The following is a 13,364-nucleotide window of genomic DNA, read 5'->3' on the forward strand; positions in this document are numbered from 1 at the left end:
AAAAAAAAAAAAAAAAAAAAAAAAAAGATGCCAGCACTGAGGTAGGAAGCTTAAAATGATAAAGAAGAAATATTTGAGAAAACATAGAGGTTGATGTCTAGAATTAAAGAAAGATGAAAGATCTCAGGTTGAAGAGGTTCGTATAGAATACAGTATAATTAAGAAAAACTCACACTTGTACACAGTACAGTGACATTACAGAGTCTAAAAGTGAACAAGTAACATTATGAAGGAACAAAATTGAGATTGACATCATACTTACCAATAGCAGTGTTGACTGCAAGAAGGTAATGGAATAATTTTTTTTTAAGTATTGGAGAAAGTATTGAAAGAAACTATGAACCTTGACATTTCTACCCATCCAACTATCATTCGAGTGAGGGCATGATTAAAATATTATCAAATATAGAAGGCCAAGGCCTTAGAAGATAAGCCATACAAAAGCCACATGGGAAACATTTTTGGAGAAAGAACTCAAATGAGTATTTGCAAATCTAGCAGATGCTACAAGACTTGTAATGTACACATGTAAGACATGTACATTTTTGAAATACCCAAGTAGAAGTTGTTGTCTTTAAAAAGTTAGCCAAGAATAAAACAAAACAAAACAAAACAAAAGTATGTCTATAAAACTTGATGGGAACTGGGTGGAGGGGAGATGAGAGGACGTGAGGGCATGGTCAAGTTTTTGTCTTGATAAAAGGAAGTATACGTGACAGATTTACTTATCTAAAAGGAAAAGCAAAGGACAAGTTGAAATAATAAATTTGTCAGTTAAAAGGCAGAGATTGATATGATAAACCAACTATATGTTCATTTTTAATAGGAAATACTGTAAATCACAATTTAGAATTCTACAGATGGGAGAGGCGTGGATGAGCAATTATGAAAATTGAGGATCCCAACAATACTTTTGCTTATGTGGATTATATCTACCAATAGTTACAGTATTAGAAGTTAAAACTGAAAAAATTTTAAATATTGATTAACTGATTAATCAGTAATTGATTAATGTCTCTTAATATAGGAACAACATACCCCTTTTATGTTAACATAATATAAAACATATTATAAAAATAACTATTTCCCAAAACAACAAAGAGCTTAGAAGAGTGGCCTTGTTTTAAGCACTTTTGCAAATCTATTTAATGTCTGGTTTAATAGAAGGTACTTGGATTCGCTTACCTGCTTCTGTGTTCACTGTGTTGCAATGTGATGTTTTGTTTCAGGTGTATGAGAAACCTAGAATCTCATGAATCTTTTGAAAGGCTCTTGGAAACCGTCGGTGATCTTGAGACCACACTTTGAGAACTGCTTTTTCCATACAAAGTGTCTTTGCTATTTATTACCCTACTATTTGGTGTCTTCTGTGTCATCACAGTAGTTTTCTTATGATCTCATATTCCCTCCTACCTCCCAGTTTTATTATTTCTTACCTTGCATTCTCTTCCAGTTTGACTGATTCTTCTCCATCAAGCCTTCATTGATTTTTCTAGTTTCTGTCTCTTCTCTAAAATCTGTTTGCAAGTGTGTAGTTTCACATATTTTGACTAAAGTACCCTTAAGTTTTTTGTGTTTTCTTTTTCCAATGACATTATGGCCCTTTTAAAGTAAGGACTCTAAAAATTGATGACAACACAAGAACTTATCCTTACACACAAATATTTGTACCTCAAAATAGGTAATTTTTGTTGGTTGATTGGAAGTAACACCCTCTAGGAAAACATATAGATCACAAATTTGTTTTTGGCCTTAAGTGATCTATTAGAAAACTGTAATGTCTTATCCATTATCTGCCACATGCTAATACTTTTGGTATTGCAAGTTCTCCTTTCTTCAAGAGATCTTGTGTAACTAAAACGTTCTTTTGTTCAGCCTTGTTGATCTTATAAGCCACTTATTGATTTACCTATTTTCTTGCCATTTCAGAAAAAAGCCAAAGGACAAGAGCTGTTTGATCAGATTATGTATCACCTGGACCTTATTGAAAGCGACTATTTTGGTCTGAGATTTATGGATTCAGCACAAGTAGCAGTGAGTAACTGTTTTTTGAAAGTTTTAGCATAAGGCGAAGAAACGGGAAATTTCAGATGATATACTAATTGCTATTAGGCTTCATATTCTTGATGTGTTATTTCCTGTGATACAAAGCTTTGACACCATTCCCTCTCCCCACCCCCTTGCTTTAGCATCACCTGAAGGACTTGTTTGAAAAAATGTGAGTTCTGGTCCTAATTTCCTAACCTGAATTACAAGAACAAAATTTTTGAGGATGGGGCTCTGGAATCTTTGTTTTTAAGAACTGTTGACTTGATTGTTGGGCACACAAGAATTTGAGAAACACTGTGTAATAGAAAGAATGCTAGATGGGAGTTTTGTGGGCTCTTGGGCAAACGATAGTAGTTTTTAATTTGCAAATCAAGGTGCGTACACTAGGATATCTCTAAGTTCCCTTTCAGATCTGTGATTCTGTAACTATAACTAGTGGTACTTCGACGTGCATTTCTGATGAGAGAACAGCATACATAATAGAGTAGAAAGTTGGAGGCTATTCAAATAACTGGTTACTATATTAGGATTTTACTGGAGAATATTTGAAAGAAAGTGGCGGATAAAAACATTGGGAGGTGGTTTAGTGATTGTATCATTCAAACTGAATGCCCAAAGTATTAAATAATAACTTAGCAGTATTTACTCTCAAATAATTGACATTAGGTAGTCTTCAAGCAGGGAGGTTATATTTTCCTTCAGGAAGTTTGATGTAGAGATATGTAGGATTTGGAATGGACAGAGATTGAAGTCAGGAAAAGTTATTACAAATACTTTAGGATAAAAGTAATATTAAGGCCTGGACAGTAGGAGGCAGAGGAAGAGACCAGAGATGATAAGGGTGTCGTGGCATTAAGCCTTTTTTTCTAGAAGTTGTGTGTGTGTGTGTTTAGAGAGAAACTCCTACCTGGTTTTATAAAGCATCTGGGCTAAGTTTACAGCAGTTAATAATTTTAGCTGTCATTTTTTCCTGACAACCCTCCCCATCATGCCTCCAAATTAAGTAACCATGAGCATTTGGCAACAGGGCATCGGTTAGGCAAATTTTGGCATATCTTTGCAATTAATACTATGCAGCTTATTAAAAAACACGATTTTTGATCATGCGTGTTGGCTCACATCTGTAATCCCAGCTCTTTGGGAGACTGAGGCGGGAGGATTACTTGAGGTCAGGAGTTCAAGACCAGCCTGGCTAACATGGCAAAACCCTCTCTCTACTAAAAATACAAAAATTAGCCGGGTGTGGTGACGTGTCCCTGTAGTCCCAGCTACTAAGGAGACTAAGGTGGGAGAATTGCTTGAACCTGGAAGGCAGAGGTTGCGGTGAGCTGAGATTGTGCCACTGCACTCCAGCTTGGGTGACAGAGCAAGACCCTGTCTCAAAAAAAACCAAAAACAAAAAGGTGATTTTTTATTAAAAAAAAAAATTAGCTGGGTGTGGCGGTGCATGCCTGTAGTTCCAGCTGGCTGGGTGACTGAGGCTGAAGGATCCCTTGAGCCTGGAAACTTGGAGTTGGAGGCTGCAGTGAGCTGTGATTGTACCAATGCACTCCCAACCTGGGTGACAAAGTGTGAGACCCTATTTCTAAAACAAAACAAAATTGTGATTTTTAAGTATTAGTATACTAATTGAAATGGAGTGGTAGAAGTAGTCATAAAGGATTATAAAGCAATATAATTGAATTTTTCTATTTAAAAAAAAATCTGGGCTAGGAGCAGTGGCTCATGCCTGTAATCCCAGTACTTTGGGAGGCTGAGGAGGGAGGATCACTTGAAGCCATGAGTTTGAGACCAGCCTGGGCAATATTGCAAGACCCTGTCTCTACAAAAATAAACAAATTAGGCATGGTGGTGCATGCCTGTAGTCCTGGCTACTTGGGAGGTGGGAGGATCTCATGAGCCCAGGAGTTCAAGGTTGCAGTAAGCTATGGTCATGCCACTGCACTCTAGTCTGAGTAACAGAGCAAGACCCTGTCTCTTAAAAAAAAAAAGGGGGGAAATATGGACATGCATATACATGAAAAACTTGTGAAGCTATTTTTCATAGTTTTGGAGTTTCTGATCTCTTGGTGATGTTACTGTGGGAGATGTTACTTTTATTTTTCTTTCTAATGTTCTTAATTCTCTTTTATTAGATTAAATTCACTAACAGTAGAGAATGAGTCTTTTTTTTTTTTTTTTTTGAGATGGAGTCTCGCTCTGTCTCCCAGGCTGGACTGCAGTGGCCGGATCTCAGCTCACTGCAAGCTCCGCCTCCCGGGTTCACGCCATTCTCCTGCCTCAGCCTCCCGAGTAGCTGGGACTACAGGCACCCGCCACCTCGCCTGGCTAGTTTTTTGTATTTTTTAGTAGAGACGGGGTTTCACCTTGTTAGCCAGGATGGTCTTGATCTCCTGACCTCGTGATCTGCCGATCTCGGCCTCCCAAACTGCTGGGATTACAGGTGTGAGCCACCGTGCCCGGCCGAGAATGAGTCTTACGTACCTCTGTCCAGCAGGTAGTAGGCACACAAAACATTTGTTGAATTTAATTCTGGACTTCTATTTAGTTTGATAAAATCTTGGTTGCCTGTTAATTTTAATATCATTCAGCTTTCACTTCTAGAATAATAGTAAAGCTGTACAATCAGGTGAATAAATAGATGGTATTAAGGATAGACAATCTATGACTTCCTGTTTTTTGAGGTAGTGTAAGAAAAGAAAGCAAAAGTGTGCCAAAGTTAGGTTTGAGGTACTTACTATTTAAGTAATTGTGGAAAGAAATATGCAGTCATTACTAAGTTGTATTATTAGCTCTTTGCTAATATCAGCAATTACTGAATTCCATATTGATATTTTTTCTCTCATTTGATACACATATAGTGTCTTTCTTGTCATGATAATAAATTTTTGGTAAAGTCAGAATTAGGATATTTAATCCCTACTCTTTAGTTCTAGTTTATTCCTTCCAGTAACCAGAAATCTAGACATTAAAATTAAACTTACAGGCTTACTTTTATTTCATTTCATTTTTGCTTCACTGAAACACTCTATGAGTTGAGCTGGAAGAACAGTTAGTAGATTAAAGATATTAAAAATGAACTGCAGATAAGCTAAACTTTTCAAGTTCTCACTCAGTTGATTCCATGATAGTCTCATGACATAAGCAAACAAAGAATCACCTTGTTGTGTGGCCATACTCAACCTCAGAATGAAATGAAACCAAAGTGGGGTGAGGGGCAGTGTAAAGAGCGACCAAGGAATTACATGCTATAACTTCACATTCAGCATATGGCATGTCCATATATGTAAAACTAATGTGCCAAATTTTAGTTTATTGGTCACTAAAGATCAGTCTGAAACGTCTATGACTATAGAATTATGGAGCCATCATGGAGATAACCCAAATTAGTAAATTGATGAAGCCAAAGTTCACTTTTCTTATGCAGACATATAACCTGAGCTCTATTTTTTAAGTTGTTACTTTTTGTTAGACTGGGTTATTCTGTGTTCATGCACACACTTAATTTCATAGCTGAGACAATCTCACGTTTACAGAGAGTTGCAGGGATGGTGTAAATGACCGTTTTTCTGGGGCCATGTGAGAGAGAGTCATAGCTAAGATGTTCCATCACACCTGAACTCTTCAGTGTATGTTTCCTGTAAGCAGGCACACTTCATAACTCAAGACAGCCATCAAAACCAGGAAATTAACACTATGATAGTACCACCGTCTTATCTCCTTAGGCTGTATTCAGACAATGCTAATTGTTTCTAGTATGTTCTTTATACCCAAAAGATCCAGCAGAATCATGCTTTGCATTTTTTTTTTTTTAAAGACTGAGAATGCTCTGTTGCCCAGGCTGGAGTGCCGTGGCGTGGTTTTAGCTCACTGCAACCTCCACCTCCTGGACTGAAGCGATTCTTCTTTCTCAGCCTCCCGAGTAGCTGGGACTACAGGCGCGCGCCACTATGCCCAGCTAATTGTTGTATTTTTAGTAGAGACAGGGTTTCACCACATTGGCCAGGATGGTCTTGAACTCCTGACCTTGTGATCTGCCTCCTTGGCCTCCCAAAGTGCTGGGACTACAGGCGTGAGCCACTGCGCCCGCAAAACCACTGCTTTGCATTTAGTTTTCATGTTTCTTTAGTTGCCTTCAACCTGGAATACTGTGGTTTCCTCAGTCTTGCCTTGACTTTCATGACTTTGAAGCTCTTGAAGATACAAGACAGTTATTTTGTATATTGTCCCTCAATTTGGGTTTGTCTCATGTTCCCTCATAAAGTAGATTAATCTTGGTACCTTTGGCAGGAAAATAACCAAAGTGATCTTGTGTTTCATTCTGTCCTATTGGGTGTCATGTAATTTGATGTGGTCCCATTACTAGTGATACTAAATTTGATCCCTTAAGATGGTGTCTGCCAGGCCTCATCACTATGAAGTTTTACTCTTTTTTCCCTTTATCATTAGCTATTTTGTGGGCAGTTACATTGAGACTGTTCCTCATCAAACTTTCTATTTATTTATGAACTAATAGATTCCTGTTTTGTTCAGTGGGTTATATCTGTTACTGTCATTTATTTTGTTGCTGAAATTTTCCCAAGATTGGTCAATGGGAACTGCTTCAGGATGGCTTCTATGTTCATTTAACATGACCCCTTCATTCTTTGAGCTCTACCTTACTTTCTGGCTTATGAAGGTATGCCATGTTCATCTTGCATTGCCTCTTTAATTAGCCAATTCTCCAATGAGTCTTGTAGGCAGATTTAGGGAATATGTGTTTATGTTTCTTTCTCCATATCTCTGTCTCCCTCTGTCTCTCTGTCTCTGTCTCTCTATCTCTAAAGAATACCATGAATACCATGACTTCAACACCCATAAATAGTTGAAATTCCAGACTAACACTCCAGGGCTTGTAGTTTTATTTCTCTTTCGGCATCTGTAGTTCTCTTCTACAGAAACCAGGCTATGATGATCACAACTAGGTTTGCTCTATTGATCACTCAGCATGTATGGGACCAGTCTCTAGCCTTTCGCTGTGTAGATGCTGGTCTTGCTCAGACAACCTGATTATTTGTAGACTGAGTTACTATTTTTTATTTTTATTTTTTGCTGTTTCTTTGATCTTAGATGGACTGAATTATTTGGAAAAAGGAAGGGATTGTGAAACTTGTCAACTTACAAATACACAGTGATACATAAAACACTCCTTTGACAATAGTATTGAAGAGTTAATACGTCAGAGATTTGGTTTGGAGTAGGAGGCTTAAAGAGAAGAGAGAAGGCATGCTTAAGTAAAAGAAGGAGTTGGTTTTAGTTAGCATGACGGTGTCATTTTTTTCTGTAAAGTAGGCCACTTAAAAAAAAAATGAGATACAATTTACATACCATAAAGTTCACCATTTTACATTGTACAATTCAGAGTTTTCAGTATATTTGGAATTGTGCAGCCATCATCACTAATTCCAGAACATCATAATCACCCCTAAAGAAACCCTCTTACACATTACCGGTTATTCCCCATTTACCCCTCTCCACAGCCTCTGGCAAACACTGTCTGTGGATTTGCCTATTTTGAAAATTTCATTTGAATGGAATCATGTAATAGGTGGCCTTTGGAATCTGGAAATGTACTTAGCATAATGTTTTCATGGTTCATCCATGTTGTAGCATATCTTAGTACTTGATTCCTTTTTATTGCTGAATAATATTCTGTTTTATGGATATATCACATTTTGTTTACTCATCTATCGATGGACATTTGGAGTATTTCTACTATTTGGCTGTTACGAATAATGCTGCTCTGAAGGCTGGGCATGATGGTCTGTAATCCCAACACTTTGGGAGGCTGAGGTGGATAGATTGAGCCCAGGAGTTCAAGACCAGCCTGGGCAACATGGCATAACCCTGTATCTACAACATACAAAAATTAGCCAGGTGTGGTGGTGTGTGCCTGTAGTTCCAGCTACTCAGTAGGTTCAGGTAGGAGGATTGCTTGTGCCAAACTTTTCCAGTGATGGCACCATTCCACACTCCCTACTAGCAATGTATGAGGATTCCTGTTTCTCCATATCCTCACCAACTTGTGATTTCCCCTTTTTGGTTTAGCCATCCTAGTTGATATGAAGTGGTGTCTCATTGTGGTTTTGATTTGCATTTCCCTAATGACTAATGATGTTGAGCATCTTTTCATGTGGTTATTTGCCATTTGTGTATCTTCTTTGGAGAAATGACTATTCAAATCCTTTGCCTGATTTTTAGTGGGTTATTTACCTTTTTGCTGTCGAGTTGTAAGAGGTCTTTATATTTTCTGGGTGCTCATCCCTTGTCAGATACATTTGCAAATTTTTCCCCCTACTTTTCACTTTTTTTCCCCCACTTTCTTGATAGTGTCCTTTGCACAAAAGTTTTACATTGTGATGAAATCCAGTGTACCTACTTTGGTTGCTAATGCTGTTTGTGTTATATCTCTGAAACGATTGCCTATTCTGAAGTCACAAAGATTTACACGTTTTCTTCTAAAAGTTTTTTTTTTTTTGAGCCAGGGTCTTACTCTGTCACCAGGCTGGAGTGCAGTGGCGCAATCTCGGCTCACTGCAACTTCCGCCTCCTGGTTCAAGTGATTCTCCTGCCTCAGCCTCTGAAGTAGCTGGGACAACCGGCATCTGATTCATTTAGAGTTAATTTTTGTATATGCTATGAAGTTGGGGTCCAGCTTCATTCTTTAGCATGTGAATATCCAGTGATCGTAACACCACTTGTTAAAATGACTATTCTTTCCCTATTGAAGGGTCTTGTTGCATACTTGTTGGAAATCTATTTACTATAGGCTATGGATATGTGGGTTTATTTCTGGATTCCCTCTTCTGATACACACACACACACACACACACACGTGTGTGTGTGTATATATATATATGTTTTTTGTTTGTTTGTTTTTTGAGACGGAGTTTCACTTTTGTTGCCCAGGCTAGAGGGGTGCAATGGCACGACCTTGGCCCACTGGGACCTCTGCCTCCCGGGTCCAAGCGATTCTCCTGCCTCAGCCTCCCAAGCAGCTGGGACTATAGGCATGAGCCACCACACCCAGCTAATTTTGCACCTTTAGCAGAGACGGGGTTTGTTCATGTTGGCAGGGTGGTCTCGAACTCCCGACCTCAGGTGATCCGCCCACCTCAGCCTCCCAAAGTGCTAGGCGTGAGCTACTGCACCCGGCCTGTTCCATTGATCTTTATGTTGATCCTTATGCCAGTACCACAGTATCTCGATTATGGTAACTGTAGTAAGTCTTAAAATTGGGAAGTGTGAGTTCTCGAGGTGTCTTCTTTTTTCAGTTCTTTTGGTTATTCTGGGTCCCTTGCATTTCCATATAAATCTTAGCGTCAGCTTATCCATTTATGCAAAAAAGGCAGTTGGAATTTTGGTAGGGATTGCATTGAATCTGTGTATCAGTTTGGGGAATATTGCCATTTTAACAATGTAAAGTCTTCTGACCCATAAACATGGAATGTCTTTCTATGTATTAGGTTTTTACTTTTTTAAAACAATGTTTTATAGTTTCAGTTTATACAAATCTCACTTCCTTGGTTAAATTTATTCCTAAGCATTTTATTCCTTTGATACTATTTTAAGTGGAATTGTTTTCATATTTTCATTTTTGGATTGTTCGTTGTTAGCATATAGAACTCCAACTGATTTTTGCATATTTATGAAAGGTCGTTTGGTTTTGTCAATTGCTTTTCTGCATCTATTGAAAGGATGATGTGAGATTTTAAAAAAAATGTGTTTATATGGTATGGTATGTTGATTTAAAAAAATTTTTTTTTTTAAATGTTGAACCAACTTTGGATTTTTGGGATAAATCCTACTTAGTCATGGTTTATAATCCTTTTTTTGAAATGGAGTCTTGCTCTGTTGCCCAGGCTGGAGTGCAGTGGCACGATCTTGGCTCACTGCACCATTGCCTCCTGGTTCAAGCGATTCTCCCACCTCAGCCTCCCAAGGAGATGGGACGACAGGCATGCACCACTGTGCCTGCTAGTTTTTGTATTTTAGTAGAGATGGGATTTCGCCGTGTTGTCCAGGCTGGTCTTGAATTCCTGTACACAAGCGATTCTTTTGCCTCAGCCTCCCAAAGTGTTGGGATTACAGGCGGGAGCCACCACACCTGACCATATAATCCTGTTGCTTGGTTTGGTTTGCCAGTATTTGGTGAGTATTTTGGTTCTGTATTCATAAAGGACATTAGTCTGTAGTTTTCTTGTGATTTTTTTTTTTTTTTTTTCTGGTTTGGGTGTCAGGATAATGCTGGTCTTATAGAACGAGGTGGGAAAACCATCCCTCCTCTTGTGTTTTTTTGGAAAATCTTGTGAAGGATTAGTGTTAATTCTTTCAACGTTTGGTAGAATTCGTCATTGAAACCATCTGGTTCTGGGCTTTTGTTTGTGGGAAGTTTTTAATTACTGACTCATTCACTTGTTACAGGCGTATTCAGATTTTCTTTTCTTCCCTTTTGAGACAGGGTCTCACTTTGTCACCCAGGCTGGAGTGTAGTGACACCATCACAGCTCACTGCAGCCTCGACCTCCCAGGCTCAAGCAGTCCTCCCATGTCAGCCTCCTGAGTAGCGGGGACTATAGGCATGCACCACACCTGGCTAATTCTTTATTTTTTTGTAGAGATGGGGGCTCACTATATTGCCCAGATAGGACTCGAACTCCTGGATGCAAGTGATCCTCCTCAGCCTCATAAAGTTCTGGGATTGCAGGCGTGAGCCACCACGTCTGGCTGTGTTTTCTGTTTGTTTTCTGTCAGTTTTTCAACTAGGCCACTTTAGAGAGTAAAAGGGGAACTTAATGAATGAGGGATTGGGATAGGCACAAGCTGCCAGTATTATTCTGGTAAACCAGAATATATGGTCATCTTTGTTTCAGTGGACTGCAGAATACTACACCATCGTCTATTTTAAAATCTAAACTTACTTTAATATCCTTTTATATAGTCCAGTGATGATCTTAAACTTCGAGTTGTGAAATCTATGGACTCTTTCCCTAGAAAAATGCACATACACATAACATTTTATCTATATGTAGTAATTCAGATATCCCTGAAGCCCAACTATGAATTCTCCAATTTAGTAACACTTCTTTAGCAAATGAATAACCTATAGCTTAAGGGAAGATGGATAATGGTATAAATTTGTGAGTTTTTCTCTTTAAATCTTTAAGACAGTTATGCCATCAAACATATATAATCTTTTTTTTTTTTTTTGCTGTTGGTACAACTTTGTTATTTAAGTCTTCACGTGTATAACCTAAACAAAGATTTTTGTGGTAATATATTCTTTTTGATGAAGGCTTAGGGAAAGCCCTTTTTTTTTATTTTTTTTTTTTTTTTTGCTTCCATAAAAATATATGTATAGCAAATGTAACCCCAGGACAGGGAGCACTGCCAAATATTACTGGGTTAAAAAAGTGGACAATTTTGGGTAGTTTCTTGTATGCACGACTTTCCACAGTAGAAGTAATGTATTTTTAAGCCAGACAGTAAGGAATCTTTCTTTTGATATTGAGTGGTTTTAGGTTGGTACAGTAAGACTTTGCAAAATAATTGGAGAATTAACTGTACCAATTTCCTGGAGAACATGTTTGATAGATTTTGAAGGAACAATTTTCAGTCTTAAAATCAAGTGTTACATGGACGACCAGGCGGGAGAGCAAAAGAAGGGAAGCAAGTTGGTATGCAAATTAAAGATTTTACATGGTTATTTACTTCCAAGAAATATGGCTTCTCCCATTTAAAAAAAAAAATTATGCTACATGCTTGTTATGTTTTGTATTTTATTTTATTTTATTTTTAAATAAAAGAAGCAGGGTTTTGCTGTCTGTGTCTGCCCAGGCTGGAGTGCAGTGGCATGATCAGAGCTCACTGTAGCCTTGAACCCCTGGGCTCAAGTGATCTGCCCACCTCAGCCTCCCAGGTAGGTAGGACTATAGGTGTGCACCACCATGCCTGGCTAATTTAAAAAATAATAATTTTGTAGAGACTGCCCAGGCTGTTCTGGAACTCCTGGCCTCAGGTGATCCTCTTGCTTTGGCCTTCTAAGGTGTTGGGATTACAGGTGTGGGTCACTGTGCCCAGCCTTTTTCTCATTTTTGATAGGGATGGAGACAGAAATATAGATAGCGTGATGATAAGTCATAGCTGATATCCAGTAGACTGTAGAGGATCAGAAAGGATTGGTGGAGGGATGTGGTGAAGTGGGAAGCATATCACCTTTACCTGCAAAAGGGGTACTAGGGCGACTACCACTTAGCTCCAGGCAGTTGCTGTTGAATAGGTTTGTTGTACCAGCATTGCTGGATCTTCAAGTATTTCAAGAGAAGCTGAAATGCAGATTTCTAGGTTAAATTGTCTATTTTTTAAAAGTTGTTAAACGTATTTTAGAAATAGTGTAGCTGATGGAGGAAATCAAAGAAGATGAAAGTAAATGGAAAGACATTCTACATTGAGTGGAAGACTCAACAAAGTAAAGATACGATACCAGTTCTCCCCAAATTAATATACAGGTTTAATGCAGTTTTTCTCAAAATTCCAGTAAGATATTTTGTAGATATAGATAAGATTATTCTAAAATTTATGTGGAAAGACAGAGGAACTAGAATGGGTAAAGTAATTTTGAAAAAGGGGAATAAAATGGGAGGAATCACACTACCCAATTTCAAGACTTAGCTTTCATAATCAAGACTGTGTGGTGTTGGCAAAGCGACAGACATGTAGATCAATGGAAAGAAATAACCCTACACAAATATTACCTCTAATTTTTGTCAAAGGTGCCAAAGTAATTCAATGGAAGAGTAGTTTTAATAATGGTGCTGGATTAGAACCTGTGGAAAAGGCAAAAAAAAAAAAAAAAAAAAAAAAAAGGAGGGAGCAGCTGTATATCTGTAAGACAAAAAACCTTGACCTAAAGTGTAAAACTATAAAACTTAGAGACAAACAGGAGAAAATCTGTGGGACCTAGAGATTAGGGAAGAGTTATTAGTAAACCTGATACCAAAAGGATGATTTTTTAAAAAAGATAAAGTGAACTTCATGAAAAATTAAAACCTTTTGCTTTGGGAAAGACCCTGTTAATAGAACGAGAAGCTAAGCTACAGACTGGGAGAAAATATTTGTATATTGCACATCTGACCAGGAACTCATGTCTAGCCATATATACACAATGCCCAGCTGGGCACAGTGGCTCACGCCTGTAATCCCAGCACTTTGGGAGGCCAAGGCAGGAGGATCACTTGAGCCCAGGAGTTTGAGACTAGCCTGGGCAACACAGTGAG

The 13,364-nt window shown here is 38.2% G+C and overlaps 1 protein-coding gene across 1 annotated transcript in view; it reads left to right on the top strand.

The window, feature by feature from the left end:
* EPB41L5 (erythrocyte membrane protein band 4.1 like 5) overlaps window positions 1–13,364 on the top strand; it is a 171,459-nt gene that overhangs the window by 25,315 nt on the left and 132,780 nt on the right. The window contains 1 exon segment of the mRNA XM_017891982.1: window positions 1,930–2,034. Within this exon segment, the coding sequence (XP_017747471.1) occupies window positions 1,930–2,034 (105 nt within the window).

The sequence above is a fragment of the Rhinopithecus bieti genome, unplaced genomic scaffold (assembly GCF_001698545.2).
Source record: "Rhinopithecus bieti isolate Rb0 unplaced genomic scaffold, ASM169854v2 scaffold_19969, whole genome shotgun sequence".
Taxonomy (NCBI): domain Eukaryota; kingdom Metazoa; phylum Chordata; class Mammalia; order Primates; family Cercopithecidae; genus Rhinopithecus; species Rhinopithecus bieti.